This window comes from Chrysemys picta, chromosome 4 (assembly GCF_011386835.1).
Source record: "Chrysemys picta bellii isolate R12L10 chromosome 4, ASM1138683v2, whole genome shotgun sequence".
Lineage (NCBI taxonomy): Eukaryota > Metazoa > Chordata > Testudines > Emydidae > Chrysemys > Chrysemys picta.
The window spans coordinates 76,091,829-76,111,036 of NC_088794.1; the positions used below are offsets into that span (position 1 = coordinate 76,091,829).

Genomic DNA, 19,208 nt, shown 5'->3' on the forward strand with positions numbered 1-19,208 from the left:
TACAGATGAAGAACTGAGGCACAGAGTGACTTGCCACAATCACACAGGGTGGTGGATTTGGGGACTGAATCCAGATCACTGGACTCTGAGTCCAGTGCCTTAGTAACAAGAACAGCCTCCTTTCCCTGAAGAAAGGAACTGTATTGATCCACACATGTGGCACTGTTCTGGAGGAATCATGTCTTTGAGTGAGAGGGTCCCGTCAGTTTTCGGACCCATTCAGCCTGTGACTTTTTTACTTCAAATGCCATTAAGGGTATAGTAGTGGCTTTTGTGATGGGGACAAGTGTCCACTTGGAATGTAACTGAGCCCTTCAACCATAAGCTACCGAACCTCCATCATATGGAAGTGATTTCTGGTAGCTAACACTGTGACGGGTTGGATCACAGAAATCCTCTTGGGAGCTGCCACCCAATGTACCAAGACTACCCCTGTTCCCGTTTTCCCTGCCAGCTCAGGACTCCAGCACCCTGTCTTGCTGAGCCAGACACTCCCGTCTGCTCCAACACAGACCCAGGGTCTGAATCACTTGCCCCAAAGCTGCAAGTTTACCTGAAAACAGCTCACAGAAGTGTGCTTGTCTTTAGCACTCAGATGCCCAACTCCCAATGGGGTCTAAACCCAAATAAATCCGTTTTACCCTGTATAATGCTTAAGTGTCATTTTCTGCTGAGATCATGGCTCATTTTTTGCATAACTGTCACTCATAGATTAGAAATGGGGCAGAAAAGGTGCTCTCTAAATAGGCTACTCAACAGTATAAGGAATCATGAGGCTGAGCAGCGGATGGGTGCTCTACCATAACAGCACACAACAATAATTTGCAAGACAGGCTTTGGGTGTGTGTGGGTGTGCGTGTGCGCATTATGCACACACACATTTCCAAATTGTATTTTTTCAGGGTCAGGAATTAACTATCCGCCAGATTGCCCTGCTCGGCTTCAGAGACTTGGTCTTATTAAAGCTGAAGTTGGAAGAGATTCTTCCTCTAGTCCAAACAAAGCTCCCAGCTTCCATTGTCCAGATGCTGCTGGTTCTACAGGTAGGGAATTTCCTTTCTTTTTTTCTCCTTCTATCTGTCTCTCACCCATGCATACACATCTCACAGCTACCAATTCATATTGCCCCTGGAAAGAAGAAAACCAGTCGGCATGATGAGGTTGGGGAAGGAGTTGTGTGTGTTCATGTGGGGAAGCTGGACATGAAAATGAACTAAACTGAATATTAGGCATTGTGGCTTGAGTTTCCTGAGCAAACAGATGGAAGGGGGTCAAGCTGTCCCAGTGGGAAGGAAATGAACCAAACTCTGGGGTCTTGGGGCTTTTTCCTTGGTGACTGAGAAGTCCCAGTGCTCTTGCTTCACTTACACACGGATCTTAGAGCATCTCCAAATGCCTTTCACTTCTGATTACAATTCTCATAGTTGTGACCCCCATATACGAGTTCTTCTAGTTCAACAGCTTTACACTGACAGGGAAGTGCTCTCTCTCACTCACATGAGACAATGGAATCTGATGAGCACTGGCTATTCACTCCTAATACAGGCTTTCTCAGCTAGTTAGGGGGTTGAGCTGTGGTCCAGCTTTACCTGTGAGGGGAAGAGCATTGATGGGAGGAGTACCCTTGGCAGCAGGCAATGGGCTATAGATCTTCTAAGGGCCCCTCTCAAGCAACACAAATGTTCTAAGGGAACCAGCCTACCCATCCAAACCTCAAGGGAACAGGAACAGAATCTTCCACATATGATCTGCGCATCCAAGTGTACCAGCTGTGTCATCGTATACAGCCTGATGTGGAAACCATGGAAAATATCCAGATTCCAGACGTTTATGTAGGGTCCTCTGGGTTTTATTTCCATACAGTTTCCATGGTTTGCTTGTTTTTTTTTTTCCTTTAAAAGGAAGAGAGAGAGAAAAACCAAGAGCAATTAAAGTTTCTGAAGCACAATCAGTGTGGAAAGTGGCTAAGTTTGTGATTACCTAAGAACTTTTAGTTTTCCAACCATAATTATTGAAATCCAAGTGATGCTAACAGGAGCCATCCGAGTGAAGGTTGAATTTCTCTTTTAAAGATTTTAGGAAAAGAAGGTTGAGTGTGGAGTGGCAATTGCCAGAGTGAGGAATTTATTACTAAAAGGAGAAATTCTTAGCTAGTCTTTGCAAGAAAACTATAGAAATCTATAATGAGTTTCTATCATCAAACACCTGGGTTAGATAGGTTAGCTTTACAGATAAAAGAAGGAGAAGAGAGGGGTGGTGACTTACAGTTCCAGTTCAGGGAGGGGCAGTGATTTGCCCAAGTCAATGTAAGGGCTTATCTCTATAGGGAAATTTATTGGCAGAACTTTACCAGTATAATTATATTAGTACAGTTATACTGATATAGTGGACACTCTTATTCTGGAAGACTAGGGTCTTTATGATGCTTTGCAAAAAAGCATAAACTAAACCAGAAAAGGCATTCTTCTTGCAGAATAAGTGGGTCCACACATGAAGAGTGCCTTTTTCTGGTTTAGATTGTTGCTAAGTGTCATAAAGGCACTCTTGTTCCAGAATAAGATGTTTACATGTGGAGTTATACTGGTATAACGTCAGTGGTATAATTCTGCCATAAATATCCCCATGTTTCTACTCCTTTAGAACTGGAAGTAGAGCCCAGGCATTCTGGCTCCCAGAATATGTGATGGAAGCTGTGTAGTTGTGTGATGACACATTTGCTTTGATGCTTGAATTGCAGGGTGTCCATGAACCTACAGGCCCCAGCAAGGGCTACGTATTGCTGGAAGAGCTGGTCAAACAAGTGGTCTCTCCATACCTGGGCTTGTGTGAGGATCACAGCTTCCCTGGCGGCACCTGTGCACTCGGTAAGACATGCCACACTGTAGCTATTGTAAGTCCTCTTATTCAGGCACCTCCACTGGTTAATGTAAGGAAATGTGCAGCTGTGCCAGACAAAGAGATGGGAACTGACAGATGCACAGCTCCGTGAGAGAGAGAATCAAAGGTTAAAATGTCCCCAAGTGGATTCCGATCAATACAGCCCTGGATGTAATTTATTCACATGTGAAAGGTTTTAATCTTTTCTCATGCCACAGTGAGCTGTAATGAAACCCCACAACATTCCCCACTCTCAGGTTGCGCCTGTGGGTGGAATGATTAAAAGCTGTCACTGCACTCTGTTTATTTCCAGCATCTTGGCTTTTAGATTGCACACCCGCTCGCCCAGCACAGGATCTGATCTCTCCTCCTTCAACACTCACCTCCTCCCTCTTCTGTCTGATCCCCTCATTCCACAACCACTTCCAGTTACCAGTGTTCTCCTCTCCCCCTCAGTTCCTGGAGTAGCTGATACATCTGCCAGATTGCTAAGGCAGTGAGTTTCCAGGTGTTGGTTCTCAATGGTTAAGTTTCTCTTACAGAGATTTTCTACTGTCTTTTGGTGTTCACTGCCTGGGGTTTCTGGGCAAGAAAAGCTACCCCAAAGATTGTGAATAGAAAGGGGTAGTTTAGGTCTAGACTAGTAGGTGGCTATCTAGAGCACTACGTTCTGAGTGAGGGTATGCTGTGACTCCAGGAGACGTTCCTCTACAAAAGGAATCTCTCCAATGGGTTACCATGCTCCAGAAGCCCAGCTCTGGATCCTGACTTTCGGGAGAAGGCAGAACTACCAGGAGTGAAAGATCACAATCTGACTGTGCAACCAAAGGGATGGTGTAAAAAAGTGTCCCCCGTTCAGTTTGTAGCATTTCATAGACGATAGGTCTCATTTTAGAAAGGGATCACAGTTTCAGGGTAACTACACCCATATTCCCCCTCTGTGGTTCCCCAACAGCAACCAATTTAGGCTTCGAGCTCCCGGCCATCATCTCTTTTGGTTGGAGACCTGTGTCTGACTCTCTCTTGGAATTTTAAGGCTGCGCAACTCCGCTCCTTATATTACACTGTGATATCCACAGTAAGCCATATTGTCTGAAAAATCCCAGCATCTGTGCTTTGCTTCTCCCTGAGGGCTATGATTGGTGTGTTGCCCTCAGTTATAAGTTACCACACAGCTCCGCTAGGCAAGCACATTTATTCTTAAAGTAAAAGCACTACAGAGAAAACATATAAAAACAATAAGAATTCCTACATGCATGCTAGCTAACCAGAGGTCATCCCCAACTCCAACCTCAGGGTTGGGTAGGTTCAAACTCACAACTGGGTTTTCCCTATGGTTACAAGTTCATATACCTCTTTAGATCCAGAACCAGAACAAAGGCTGGGCACATCAGCCATTTCTTTATACAGCTTGGGCCTTTGATCTTGGCCTTCTGTAACAAGTAATCCGTAGACAATGACCCTTTCCTCATAGCATAGCTTCAAAAGGCTGGGTTTTTGCATAAGTGGAGTTGGGGAATTTGCATTAACTTCTCCATAGGACTTCCCCAGGAAATCTACTTAACATTAATTGTCTCAAAAGTCCATACTTGTCTGACACATTTTCAGTGTAGTACTTTAAACTCCCAGGTCTTATATCTGTCACGTCTCCCCTAGAGAAGTTACATACAACCCTGGCCCATGATAATACATACATTTAATAGAGTAAGGCCATTTAAGGATATTGCAGGAAATTTCCATATCTGTCACAGGACTCTCAATATGATAGCTGGAGACACATAGCCTCTCATCCTCAGTCTCTAGACCAGGGGGAGAAAAGATAGCCTTGTGGTTATGGCACCTGACTGGTACTTGGCCTCCATCCTGGCTCTATCAAAGACTCACAGTTTGACCTTTAGGTGAGTTATTTCTATGGGCTTTTTGTTCCTCCCTTCTCAATAAAATGGGATGTTGGACAAATTAGCAAATATTCAATATATGCTGTAGCGGTGCTAAGTTGCCATCATTGTTACATCCATTCATGAAGCTAGAAGTGGTTAGTCCACCTGCACTTCCACATGCAAACCTGATCATTGTACAGACTGCTTGTCCTAGATGATTAACCCTTACCCCAAATAGGGTAACTGAGTGTTGACCCGATGGGTCTATGTGTCTAGTCGCTTATGGGGATTTGCATCCTGCTGGAATAGTTTGAAGTGTAGCCACCTGACCCCTGTGAAAGTTTCTAGTCATCTTGTTTCCTGCCAAATAAAGAAGGAACTAGTGTCATAAAAACCAGTTAAATCCAATCTGGCCTTGTAAAGTTTGTGCATTTAAAATCATTGTGTTTACTTTGATTTAGTTGCTGTTAATTTGTGTTTTTTTTTCCCAGATGGTCTTTTTCTCCAGCCCCCCCTTCCTTTTCTGAACTGGCAGGGAAAACTTGTGTTTGCGTTACACAGTCTTGACAGCAAAGCAGAACTCTTCCCCAGATAATCTTGGCATTTCAAAAGCACATACACATTTTGCAAAACCCTCTCCCTAGTCTGCAGGCTCCTCTCTCTCTCTTTGGTTCTGAAAGAGCCAAGAAGTAGCAATCTGGGCTCTCAATGTGCAGCATAACAGCTGTGAAATCCAGAGGGGTCCATGTGATTGCGTAGCTCTGTAGTAGCCTCTGCGGAATGCGTAGTTGGACTCTGGGTATACTTGCATTCTCAACAGAAGCCAAGGACTGAATAAAAGGGCTGTTGAGCCTGAATTAACCTCTCCTCCCTAGAGCTGGATCCTTCAGGTCAGGATTAGGGAATAAAGCTGGGTTGGTTTATTTGGTTTTTTGAGATAAGGAAGTTTGCACTGGCCAGGCCTCTGTTGTAGGTAAAGAAAGGACTTCAGCCTCCAGGGTTGTCAATCTGCCTACCTTCAATTTACATTAAACTTGATTTTAAAATAGGCAGGGAATTCAGCTGGAACCAAAATAAAAGGGGATGATGGAAACTGGGGATATTAGTAGTAGCACCGAAAGCAGCAATTTACAAAGATAAAATGTGCCACTGGCAGGGAAGGCAGGATCTGAGAGCCTGAGCATAGGGAGGCTGGATTCAGCCCTTGAGAACCCATTTTACTTCTGTCCTGTCATACAGCAACCTGTCAATGTGAATGAGGTTGGATCTTAGCAACGCGACACTGTGTTAGAGATTAGCCTCCCCTATTCTTTCAAGTTCTCTTTCACTGCTCTTGCCTTACTCCCTTCCTGTTTGTAGTTCTGTCCAGTATAAGTTAACCACAGCTACCCCAGAAAACAACTGTTTGCATTATAAATGTGTAAGAAGATAAGTCCTCCTCCCAGGTGGAACTGCGTGACTGACCCAACATGCAGAGGCTGTTTGGCAGGAATGTCAGTGCTCATCTGGGTATGTATCCAAAGATTCCCTCCAAAACCTCCCATTCAAGTTCCTATTTCACTCCTAACAAATCAAATGTGAACTAAAATCCCAGCTCAGCTATTCATGAGAATTTCCTCAGGGCAGAATCTTGTGTGGCTTCTGGGAAGATGTGAGATACGGCCTTGTTTCTGGTTTGAATCGTCTCCTATAAACCCATGAGTAATGCTGTCCATACCCACAACCAGTGCTCCCTTCACCTTCTGCACAGTGAGTTGGCTGCAAGTCTGGGATTGAGCCCAAACTCATCCTGGCTTTCAGCCCTTGGCTCTAAGCTAGGGTGACTGAGTTTTGGAAATGGAAAACCACAACACCTTTTTCTCCAGAGTCCTGCCCTGCAGGAAAGTTTTGAAGATCAGAAAGGAGTAGAGTGAGGTCTCTGGCGTTGCATGTGTCAGAACTCTACTTCGCACTCCAGAGCCCCTTCTGGTACTCTCTTCGAGGAGCCAGGAAGGAATTTTCTTCTCTCCTACTCCTCTGCATGACAGCCATACACAACTGTCTAGGTACATTGCAACTAGCATTGGCTGGTTGTTGTGGATTTGATGCGATGGAATGCTGCATAATGAGCGATACGTGGGGCTGAGTAGAGAACAAAGCAAAATGGGCTGAAGCACATTTGCCACCATTGGTGGCAATATTAGACTTGCTGGACTCTTGGTCTAATAAGGTTTAACAAATTCTGGTGCCAGCCATGCTAATTGCTCAGTCTGGCCAAGAGGAGTTGAGCCTTGGTTCAACTGATGGCCACCAAACTCCCTGCCCCCTGTCTAGTTTTAGCCCCTCTCCACACATTCATCTGCCCAGGTGAATCTACTGATCTCTCTTCTTCTCATAGCTGCAATTTGAGGCTACTCATTTCCAGTGACAGACAGTGGGCAAAGAATTATTCTAGCTTCTTTCATAGTAGTGCAGAGTCAGTCCCTTTCCACTACTTGTTACGGTGTGATCCCTTCTGGAGTATATATGTGTTCCCCATTACATTAGTATCTAAGCCCACCACAATCTTTAATATATTTATTTATCTCACAACACCCCTGTGTGATAGAGAAGAGCTGTTATCCCCCATTTCACAGACAGGGAACTGAGGTCTACATCCTCTTTTAGGTGCCACTGACATTTTCAAAACTTCCACCTTAACCCTGCCGCCTGACCCTGTAGGTGCCTACATTTCTGTTAGTTGGCACTCCGAAAGCTGCTTATGCCCCAGTTCCACGCCACAGCTAACAAGCTGCTCAGAGCCCTGGGTAGCCCAAAGCAGGATTCTCAAACTAGGCAGGAGAATGCCTGTCTCACCAGAGAGGCCTGATCTGAGCACAGACCTGATTCCTGGTAGATGGGCTGAAGCATGATACTGTCCGAAAAGACAGCTAGGGGCACAGGGAGACCTAAGTAAGAGAAGTGTGCAGGGAGCCCCAGGGTGCAGCCTGGGACTGTGGGGTCACTGTGCCCCCTTAAGTCTCCACCCTGGGCTGTCTCTCAATGCTTCACTAGTGACAAGCAGCAAGCCCCTCCAGGCACTGTTATCAGCAAAACTGCATGTGGAGCCCCCCCGTCCAGCTAGATTGCATGAATGCTCCCAGAGCTGCTCATGAATCACACATTGAAATGCACCAGCCAAATCCCCCTAGCTCCCAGCCTTGTACCTCCGGAATATACCATCGTGCACTGCTCATGATGAGCAATGCAAGTTTATTAATTAGTTCACCACTTCATCAATGGAAAGTGGATATACACCAGTCTTTGTAAACCTGAGCAGATTTACCACACACTTCAGGAAAACTCACTGGTAAAGATAAATAGTAAAACAAGTTTGACTACAAAAGGTAGATGTTAAGTGATTATAAGTGAGAGGCAAAAAGACAGAATTAGTTACCAAAGAAACCAAAATACGTGCACAATCTAAATCTTAAACCTGTAAAACACTAGGCTAGGGTTACCATACGTCCGGATTTTCCCGGACATGTCCGGCTTTTGGGGGCTCAAATCCCCGTCCGAAGGGGAAATCCCCAAAAGCCGGGCATGTCCGGGAAAATCGGGAGGGAGGGAGAGCTCGGTGGTGCTCGGCCAGGGCCTCTTTGGCTGGGGTCGGCGGTGCGGGGCCGGGGGCATGGTGCCGGGCCGGGGTCCAGGAGCCGGGCGCGCGGTGCCGGGCCGGGAACCAGGGGCGCAGTGCCGGGCCGGGGGCCAGGCTGGGCCAGGAGCCGGGGGCCAGGCTGGGCCAGGAGCCGGGGTCGCAGTGCCGGGCCGGGCTGGGCGCGGTGCCGGGCCGGGGTCCGGTCCGGGAGCCGGTCTGGGAGCCGGGCCCGCGGGGCTGGGGCCGGGAGCCGGGCCGGGGCCGGGGGGCCGGGGGGCTGGGCCCGGGAGCCGGTCCGGGGCCGGGAGCCGGGCCGGGGTCGCGGGGCCGGGAGCCGGGCCGGGGTCCGGTCCGGGAGCCGGGGGGCCGGGCCCGCGGGGCCGGGGTCGCGGGGCCGGGGTCGCGGGGCCGGGGGGCCGAGGGGCCGGGCCCGGGAGCTGGTCTGGGGTCGCGGGGCCGGGAGCTGGGCCGGGGTTGCGGGGCCGGGCCCGCGGGGCCGGGAGCCGGGGGGTGCGCCGGGCCGCCGGGGGCCGGCAGTGCTGGGCGGGCCGGGGGTGGTCGGCCGGGGGCTGGGGCCGGCACCCCAGGGCCCGAGCCGACCCAAGCTGGAGCCGCCGGGGGGCCAGCCTGGGCCGCGCCTCCTCCCCCCACACTCCCCCTTACCTGCTTCAGGCTTCCCGCGAATCAAATGTTCGTGGGAACCAGGGGAGGGGGTGGAGACTTTGGGGAGGGGGCGGAGTTGGGGCGTTGGCTGGGCTGGGGGCGGGGCCGGGGCCCTGTGGAGTGTCCTCCTTTTGGAGGCACAAAATATGGTAACCCTACACTAGGCAGTATTTAGAGCAGGGGTCTCAAACATGCGGCCCGCTGCGGCCCGCGAGCGCCTCGCAGCCCCCCCCGCCCTCCCGCAGTGTTTACCAGAGCGGCAGCCGGACATGCACCGGGAGCAGGGAAGGCTCCTGGCCTGCCTGCCCTGCCCTGCGCAGCTCCGGGAAGAGGCTGGAACGTGGGGAACAGGGGGCGGAGGGTCTGTGTTTTTCTGTTGCTTTAGGCAGCGCCCCCAGCAGCTCCCATTGGCCGGGAACGGGGATCCGCAGCCAGCGGGAGCTGCTGGAGGTGGTGCCTCAAGCAACAGAAACACACAGCCCCTCCGCCCCCCGTTCCCCACGTTCCAGCCTCTTCCCGGACCTGCGCAGGGCAGACAGGCAGGGAGCCTTCCCTGCCCCTGGTACACGCCGGGCCAGATCCTGCCCCCCGAACTCCTCCTGCAGCCGAACCCCCTGCCCTGAGCCCCATGCTATATCCTGCACCCCGACTTCCTGCCTCACCCCTCACCCTTCCTGCATCCCAACCCACTGCCCTGAGCCCCATGCCGCACCCCTCCTGCGCCCCGATCCCCTGCCGTACTCTCCACCCCTCCTGCGCCCCGATCCCCTGCCCTGAGCCCCCAACACACCCTGCACCCTGACTCCCTGCCCTGAACCCCCTGCCCTACCCCACACTCCTCTTGCACCCCAACCCACTGCCCTGAGCCCCCTGCCGCACCCCACAGTCCTCTTGCACCCCGACCCCCTGCCCTGAACCCCCTGCCTCACCCCGCACGCCTCCTGCACCCTGAGCCCCCTGCCGCACCCTGCACCCCGACCCCCTGCCATACCCTGCACCCCTCCTGCACCCCGCCCCCCTGCCTCACCCCGCCCCCCTCCTGCATCCCAACCCACTGCCCTGAGCCCCATGCCGCACCCCTCCTGTACCCCAACCCCCTGCTGTACCCTGACCCCCTGCCCTGAGCCCCCTGCCGCACCCTGCACCTTGACCCCCTGCCCTGAGCCCCCTGCCACACCCCACACTCCTCTTGAACCCCAACCCCCTGCCCTGAGCCCCCTGCCGCACCCCTCTTGCACCCCAACCCCCTGCCCTGAGCCCCCTGCTGCACCCTGCACCCTGACCCCTTGCTGTACCCCTCACCCCTCCTGCATCCCACACCCCAACTCCCTGCCCTGAGCCCCCACCACACCCTACACCCCTCCTGCTCCCCCCTGGGGGCAGGGAGGGGGCAGAGTTGGGGTGGGGATTTCGGGGAAGGGGTTGGAATGGGGGCAGGGAAGGGGTGGGAAGAGGCGGGGCGGGGCCTCATGGAAGGAGTGGAGTTGGGTCCGAGGGCGGGGGGAGGTGTCAGTAATGCGACCCTCGGGCCAATGTACTAGTCCTCATGTGGCCCTCATGGTCATTTGAGTTTGAGACCCCTGATTTAGAGCAAGCAGTTTTCTCGCCCCACTGGATGATACAGTTCATAATACACAGGTTTCACCCTTGAAACCTGGGCCAGTCTCCTCTGTGGGAGTCTTCAGTCTTCTGAGTGTTCTTGTTGCTTGCAGCATAGGTGGGGGGAGGAGGAAAGGCAAAGCATGGGGTCACGCTGTTCTGTTTTATCAGGGCTGGCTCCAGGCACCAGCTTGCTAAGCAGGTGCTTGGGGCAGCCACTCCGGAGAGGGGCGGCACTGTCCAACTATTCGGAGGCAATTTGGCGGACGGTCCCTCACTCCTGCTTGGAGCCAAGGACCTCCCGCCGAATTGCCGCCGCAGATCGCGATCGGGATCGCAGCTTTTTTTTTTTTGCGCCGCTTGGGGCGGCAAAAACCCTGGAGCTGGCCCTGTGTTTTATACCCTTAGTCCATGTGCTTGGAGAACATAAGTCTGGGCATGTCTGGTGGGCATTGCTGAGTCACCAGGCAAGGTTAAGCAATTCCTCTGGTGTGCCTTGTGCAAGTGAGTCATTGCATTGTAGCTCCCTTGCTGGACAATGGCTGTTGATAGTAGTTTGACATCAGCCCGGGTGTTGGTGATGCCCCTAGTTACTGTCTTTGGGGAGCTAGTATCTGGGTGCTTCCCAAACCCACTGCATATTTTAGTGACAACCATACAACACAGTCTCATAACTTCATAGGCACTAATGATATACATATTTAGATGGAACAGTGGGTTTTAGCAGATCAGAACCTTTCCTATGATACTTTACAAAGCATGCTTTATATGCAATATCACAATTATGTACTAATAATGAATACAGGGAGTATAGGGTGTACCATGAGTGTCACAAGAGGTATCAAGCATGAGCAGGAGAGAGAGGGTTTCAGTTGCTCAGGTTCTAAGCTGCCTTGGGGGCCTACTTCCAGCAGAGAGTTCACAGCTAAGGATCCTGCAGAGAGAGAGGGGCTCCTCTCTTTCGACCTGGCACATCAGAACAGACACTTAGGTGTCTAAACCCTGCCCTCTTCCCAGTATTTCCCTCCTGTGTTAGTTTATGTGGCTCCCTACTCAGTTTGCTGGCTTCTGAGGAGCCCTTTCTCTAGCAGGACTTAGGTGCACTAAACACAGGGGGAGAGTTGGGCTAAGTGCCTGCTGAGGATTCCACAAGGTAGCAGGCCAGATAGCCATTAGGGGTTGCAATGCCAAAGTAACCTTTCAGGATCTGTCCTGAGAGACTTTAGGCTCCTAACGTCCATTGAAATCAATGATCATCTTTCAGGGAAAGTTAGGAGCCTAAATACCTTTGCAGATCTGGGTCTAACTGACTGGCCCAAGATCATAGAACTGAACCTGGGTCTCCCAAATCCTAACCACTGGACCATCTTTCCTCCCTTAAGCTCAGCTAAGATCTTCATGGCCTCTATACTTCTTCTGAATGGGCTCTTGCCCCTTCACCTGGCTCCAGTTGGTGTAACTATCTGCTCTGTTGCATTTGGGTTGGAGAGATCTCATCATGCCTTACTTGCCAGCTTCACAGAGGTTTTCTAGCTGCCTTTGTTGCTGTCCTTCCAAGCTGGCAGCTGGAAGGGATAATTGAAGGTATGGAATCCAGAGTTCTAAACAAATGAGAGACATATGAAGCCACTGCAAAATCTAATTTAGAAAAGTGGGGTCATATGCTGGCCCAGTAGAATGCTGCCATTCAGCTCTCTCCTTATCCCAGCTAACTGCAATAAATAGCCTACAGTTGAAACAGCCTCAGTCCTAGCAAATTCCAGCAGCACAGGAGATCTTAGCCCTGTAATTTTTGAAGCTGTCCCTTTCTGTTAAAGTCCACTTTGCTCAGTTATCAAGTCTGTTGTCACATGCTTCCCATTATGTACTATTGCACTGCAACTGGCTCATAATACCAACTTGAGCAGCACTTTTCATCCCAAAGCATTTTAGACTGCAGGAAGAAATCAGTGAAATGCAGCAATCTGCGGGGTGGAATGCAGCAGTCTGTCTGCATCAGCAGCTATACAGAACAATTTTTAGCAGAGAGAGTTAGGATTAAAACACAGGAGAAGGAGTTCAGTCACTGGCGATAAATTACTGAAATGTGGCTACCTGTGTTCTTGCAAAGGATATTTTGGGAAGGCTGACTAGCACCTCGGCTTTGATCCTCACACAAAGGACAGCAGCAAAGCACCCTATAGCCATGCTGGGGCACTGATTTAGGGCTTACTAAGAGCACCACCCATTGAATCACTATCGCCACTTGTTGCAACTCTTTTTATTTAAAATCTCCCAATCCAAATTCTGACCAGGCTTGACCCTATTTAGCATGTGAGAGCAGATGTGGGTGGGGACTGGCTGGCTGTCCACATGACAGAAATTGCCAACAGAGAGGCCAAGGAGTGAGAGGCAAATGCGCTCTCTTTTGAGTCCTGGGATAGTGGGAGCATGGTTTGTGGGGAGGCTTGCATTGCTGTACTTGCTCTGGAAGGACTTTAATCCGCAGGGTTGTCAGGCTTGCCTCTTTCAACAGAACGAACATTTACACACACTCAAAACCCAATGGAGCTTTATTCCTAGAGAAGTAATTTTTGAAGTGAACACAAGAGGCCTATTTGCTTGTGACTTTTCTCCTTGTGTTGAGTCCCCTGTTTGTTCTGGCTGTGAGTTTGCCAGGTGAACTGTCTTGAGCTTGGCTAGTCCTCAAATCTGCCCTGCTATGATGAAGGATATAACAGTTTTTTAAAATGGAGTGTTTAGAAACAGAGAAAAGAACCAAAATTCCATCTTCTAATGCAGAACCTGCAACAAAACAATCAGGGAAGTGGGCAGCATTGTCCATAGCTTAGTTCAGTTTGATCTCCTGGAGACTAAGTACTAATGCAGTAAACCCTGAGGTTGAGATGAACCTCCCCCCTAAAAAGCAATTGAGCCACCTTGCCTCCTGGCCCTTGGGGTTTGTCAAGCCTGGGAGGGTTAAAGTGTAGCGGGATTGAAGTTACTGAGCTAAGTAACTGTTGCACTGGCTTCTGTCTCTCACTGTGTCAACCTTTGGGTTTGTTTACTTCAGTCAGAAAAGCAGAAGCTATCATATGATTGCTCTCTATAAATACACTAGGGGGTAAACACCAGGGAGGGAGAAAAGCTATTTAAGGTAAAGGACAATGTTGGCACAAGAATGAATGGCCATGAGCAAACTTAGCTAGAAATTAGGTTTCTAACCATCGGAGGAGTGAGGTCCTGGAACAGCCTCTTGGTAGGGATATTGGGGGCAAACAACCTAACTAGTTTTATGATGGCACTTGATACATTTATGAACGCTGATATGATGTGGTTACCTGCAATAGCTGGGGACTGGACTCTATGACCAGGGAGGTCCCTTCCAGTCCTAAGTCCTATGTTTCACCAGGAAAGATGGAGAGGCAGTGACTGCCAATTACCACTGTGTAGTTTAGGTCTTATCTATGCTAGACTAATTTTCCTATGAATAAAAATATCACTCAGTGACCACTCCTCCCTTGGGGAGCACTAGGGTAAACCAGCCACTCAGAGCCAGCAGCACACTAGCACACTTAGATGACCCAGGGCATAGTCACTGAGTTTTCTTTTTCCCTGGGGGTACTCCACCCCTGTTCTGCCCACTCCCCTGAGGTCCTGCCCCCTCTCTGCCTCTTCCTGCTCCCCCCCCCATCTCCACCTCCCTCTGAGGCTTCACCATTGCTCTGCCTCTTCCCTCCTCCAAGGCCCGGCCCTCAGCCTGCCTCTTCCCGCCCTGCTCCAAGCCCTCCCCCCAAGGCCCAGTCCACCCACCGCTCCCTGCTCTCCGTCCTCCCTCAAGCTCCGCTCCCAGCCACCAAACAACTGATTGGCGGCAGCTGCCTGAACAGCTGATTGGTAATTGCCACTGAACAGCTGTGGCTAGAGGGTGCTGAGCACCCATTATTTTTTTTCAGTCCTGGAGCACCCATGGAGTTGGTGCCTATGACCTAGTGGTTAAAATGCTGTTGGCCAGTCTACAATAGTGTTGCCCATTGTTACTATCATTGGAGGTGCACATGTGGTGGCAATGGTGAGACATTTTAGGAGAAAAGAGCTAATGTGGACACCCCCAACAATTCTCCCATATACCCAGTCCAGCTCGCAGTGGGGCTAGCTGGAGTTGGGTCTGAAATAATGCATTTACTGTGCCTGTAACATGCCTAAAACTGATTCCACCATTCTCTTAAGCCTGAAATGAACCTTTTTGAATGAGCAACAGAGGGTCCTGTGGCACCTTTAAGACTAACAGAAGTTTTGGGAGCATAAGCTTTCGTGGGTAAGAACCTCACTTCTTCAGATGCAAGTTTTCTTGCATCTGGGTGAAGTTTTGTCATAGCCTGACTGCTGCCAGTGGTGGAGTTTTGGCTGCTCCCCCATCCCTCCCTGTCACAATATAGAGTTTGTTTCGTGCCTTTCTTACTGATGCAAGCTTCCAAAAATGTTTCATAACCTTCAACGACTAGTGCTTTGCAGTTTGTTATTCTGTGTCTCATGTTTTTCACTTTTTGGCTGGACAGATTTTATAGGATCTCAAAAGTGCTGCCTAAGAATTAATTGTTCCTTGACACTCTCTTAAGTCATAGGTAGGAGAGATACAGGGATCCACTTTAACTGCTATTGGAATACAGCCACTTCTGGGGTAGTGCACACCATCTATTTAACAACGCATAGCAACTCTGCACAATGGTTTAGAGCAGGAGATGAGAGAGAATGCTGTGTTCAGTTAGAACTGCTGGGGGAATTTAGCTATGCAGATTGGAATTACCTGAATGGCAATTAGCCAGGACACAGGAGTTAAAACTCCATCTCCTCCTAAAAATACCAAAGTCAGTATTGAATCAGTGCCTCAGAACGCTGGTGAGATGCACTGTGATGCATCTTAGATGTTGAGTTTAAAATTAAGGGACTCTTTTCAGCCTTCTTGGATGTTTTGCAGAGAAGGTGGTAGGCCCCAAGTCCTGGCTGTTCTGATCATTCCATTCTGCATACTAAATTTCCCCCAGCAGTTCTAACTGAACACTGAGTTTTTCACTTCCTGTCCTAAACTGTTGGCCATGGCCGGAGATGGGACACTGGGCAGGGTGGGCCAGAACTCTGAGGTGGCACCAAACATTCTCTGTCTCAGTTGCTTGGCTCGCTGGTTCTTGCTCACATGCTTAGGGTTTTACTGATCACCATATGTTGGGTCAGGGAAGAATTTCCCCCCAGGTCAGATTGGCAGTGACCTTGGTGGGGGAGAGGGAGTCCATCTTCCACTGCAGTGTGTGGGTCTGGGTCACTTGCTAGGATTATCTGGGTATCTCTCATTTAACCATTTACCTGCAATTTTGGGGGCCTTGGGCACTGCTACATCTCGGTCCCTCCTATTCTTTGCCTGTGGTACATAATAGTCTAGTTTCCTTGGATATCATTTACTTTGGCTAGGGTGATCAAACATCCTTTTATAAGCCCGGTCCCGGCCGGCCTGCCTTTTTTGGCAAAAGTGGGCAAGAGCAAATGGGACAAATGCCTGCTTTTGTCAAAAAAAAGTGGGGTGTGGAGCAGTGTTCCCTCTAATATTTCCCATCCATGTGTGGAATGAATTTTGTTAGGTGCACCAATATGGAGGTGATGTGTGACACATATGGCGGGGTGAGGCTGAGGGGTTCGGAGTGTGGGAGGGGGCTCAGGGCTGGGGCAGAGGGTTCGGGTGCAGGGGCTGGGCTGAGGGCTTTGGCTTGGGGTGCAGGCTCTGGGGTGGGGCCAGGGATGAGGGGCTTAGGGCTGGGGCAGAGGGTTGGGGTGCGAAGGGGTGAGGGCTCTGGCTGAGGGTGCAGGCTCTGGAGTGGGGTTGGGGATGAGCAGCTGGGCAAGGATAGGGAGAGAGGACTCCTCCCCCCAGCTCTCTCTCCCTGCAGCACCAGGAGCACCTGGGCTGTGGGGAGGGAGAGGCGTCTCTCCCCGCTGCGGCAGGTCCCGGCTGCATTGGGCCAGGGGAGGGTTCCGCGCTGGGCTGGGTTGGGGCAGAGGAGGGGCACCACAGCAGGTCCAGGGCTTGTGGGGAGGCATCTCTCCCCCGGCGCAGCCCTGATTGCCTGCGTGGCGCTTAATAGACAGCTGCACAGCCATGCAGGAACTTAGGAGCGGAGAAACACGTGGGGGGGGGGGGCATGCGGCAATGCCTAGTGGGGGGGAAGGCAGGGCTCAAGGACACCAGCCCCAGCCTTTGGGAAGTATGCTAATCCTATTCAGTATGTGCATTGCTGCTCACCCGAGTCTTGCCTGCCCCCTGCGCGGGGAGAGGGGCTTGGGTAAGTGGCCCTGGCCAGCCCCGCATGGGGGTGGGAGGAGGCTCGGGTGGGGTCGGGGGACTCGGGTGACTAGCTCGGGCCAGCCCCGCACGGTGTCCTATTTTCCCTTTGGGAAATATGGTCACTCTAACGGCCTCATTCAGGCCAAAAGAATGGCTCCCCAAATCCTCTCTGGGGTTTCCTTGGAGACAGTTGAGGAGGGAAGTTAGGCTTCCATTGATTTTCAGTGGAGGTTGGGCCCCCTCGTGCCATTTGTGTCTTGACAGTCTCCCCCAGAGAGCCTGTTTACCACTTGTGTTTATCCCAAGTTAACTCATTGGCTTCAGTGCAGCTACACCTGATTCCCACTGTCATAAGTAAGAGGGGAGTCAGATCCAGACACTGAAGAAGTGTCTGAGTTGCAAGCTCCCTGTCCGTTTTTGTCCCACTATCCCAGCAAGTGGCATTGCCTCTGCTGCATGCACTTTCAGGATACCCTAAGGCAAGCTCTTCAATTCAGCAGGACACTGTTGGATTTATCTATGCCCTGCTGATCTCTCCTGCTTCATTTTTATTTTCCAGAGAGACGGTATTCCAGATCTCGTCCCAAGGCAAACCTGCTGAGCTACTCTTCCCATAGCGTGACGGTTCGGCAGCCCAGCGAGACGGCCCTGACGCCACTGACGGAGCAGGAGGGTGAGGCTTACTTGGAGAAATGTGGCAGCATCCGTCGCCACACTGTTGCCAATGCTCACTCGGATATCCAGCTCCTGGCCATGGCCTCCATGATGCACACAGGGATCGTGATAGAAGAGCCAGACAACAGTGACAAATGCCTCCTCCTGCAGCCCAGCTTCAGTCACAGGCAATGCTCCAGTGAGCCCAGTATTGCTGATGGGCCGGAGGGACTGGTAGCAACGGGCAGGCAGGAACCTACGGAACTGAACTGCACCTCCGTCAGCTAGAAAGGATGTCCCCTCCAGGAGAGAGAACCATGTGTACTAAACCAGACGATGGGCAGTTGTGTTCCTGCTGGGAACGGTGGAGAACATGAGCCTTGGGAATGTATTTGCTCATGTTGTGGGAGTGGTCTATGTTCTCATGTCTCTTGGGAAAGGCACCTTAGATTTTTATCTCTGACTTTCTAGGATCATTGTCAGTGGAGGTACCAGGCTGCTCCCAGCAGAGCATTCAGGACTGCAAGGGTTTCAGTGTTAAATGCCACTGTCTCTGTATTCTGTAGAGTTTCTTCCTGAGCTGCTCAACATCCAAGTTCCACTGCTGTAGCCTCAGGTTCCCTCCCTTTTCTTTTTAGTGAAAGAAATTAATCTGAACGTTTTTCAATCTCATGCCTAACTCCTTGGTCTCATTAAATGGAGCCCTCCTCCAACTCCCACCAGCAATTGGAGAGACTGTGCTAAAAGCTCACTTGGTCCTTGCCCTCTGTTGCTAGGATGGTGATGCCTGGGGTTGGGTTTTTCTTTTAAATGTATTGTACTCAGGGATTAAACTTTGCGAGTCTTGTGGAGAACTCTGCCCCAGATGCTTTGTAGTTTCTGAGGGTGGGGGAGGGATTTCCTTTCTTCTTTGCTCCCACTGCATAAAAGGGGAGAGACTTCATCTGACTTAGCAAGAAGCCCAAATCAGAGTGAGCTAAAGCTCTGAATGTTTTTTCCTCTGAGAGTGTTGCCTGTCCATGTTCAGCCCCAGTGTGCACTCCCCCTTTGAGGTCAGTGGAGTCTTATGGGGAGTAAATAAGGGTAGGATTTGGTCCCACGTGCCCTACTTGGACTTTGGCATCAGGCATGCTGTCAAAAATGTTAGCATTATCAGGATTCCACCATAAGGAGAAACCTGGACAGCTGGCTTCCAAGAGAAAAGGGGCAATACGGTAACTGGGGGTATGCTCCTGCATTCGAAAGGTGACTTTGAAAGTGGCTTTTTGAGCCCAGGCATCCATGGGTCCAACCCCGGAGCTAACATGGGGGAAATCAGCTTTGGATTGGTGCCTGAACTTCTAGCTCTTACAGAATTTATGAAATCAAAAATAACCGTCTGGGTTAGAGACAGGAACTCTAGCTCTGTTTGCAGCTAGGTTTGGTTTTTTTTTTTTTTTTTTTTTTTTTATTTGGAAAGCTACAACTTGTCCAGTTCTTAAGCAATGTTAGTGTCTGTCTGACAGTGGCATACAGTGAATTCCACTCTGACTGCTACAGAGGGACCGATAGGTACTCCAGAAGCTGCTCCCATAAGAGTGGAGTCAACCTGCTCCACAAATCCCCC

The 19,208-nt window shown here is 50.5% G+C and overlaps 1 protein-coding gene across 5 annotated transcripts in view; it reads left to right on the forward strand.

The window, feature by feature from the left end:
* Window positions 1–18,456, forward strand: part of PRR5L (proline rich 5 like) — a 63,979-nt gene extending 45,523 nt beyond the window's left edge. For 3 of the 5 annotated variants that reach the window (XM_008179648.4, XM_065592775.1, XM_065592773.1), the window contains 3 exons: window positions 903–1,043; window positions 2,738–2,864; window positions 17,508–18,456. In XM_008179648.4, coding sequence (XP_008177870.2) covers window positions 903–1,043; window positions 2,738–2,864; window positions 17,508–17,890 — 651 coding nt within the window. In that variant the 3' untranslated portion in view covers window positions 17,891–18,456. Of the gene's footprint in view, window positions 1–902; window positions 1,044–2,737; window positions 2,865–5,248; window positions 6,229–17,507 lie in introns of those variants that run through there. The other 2 variants (XM_065592774.1, XM_024100312.3) reach the window with 2 other exon arrangements.
* The last annotated feature ends 752 nt before the right edge of the window (window positions 18,457–19,208 follow it).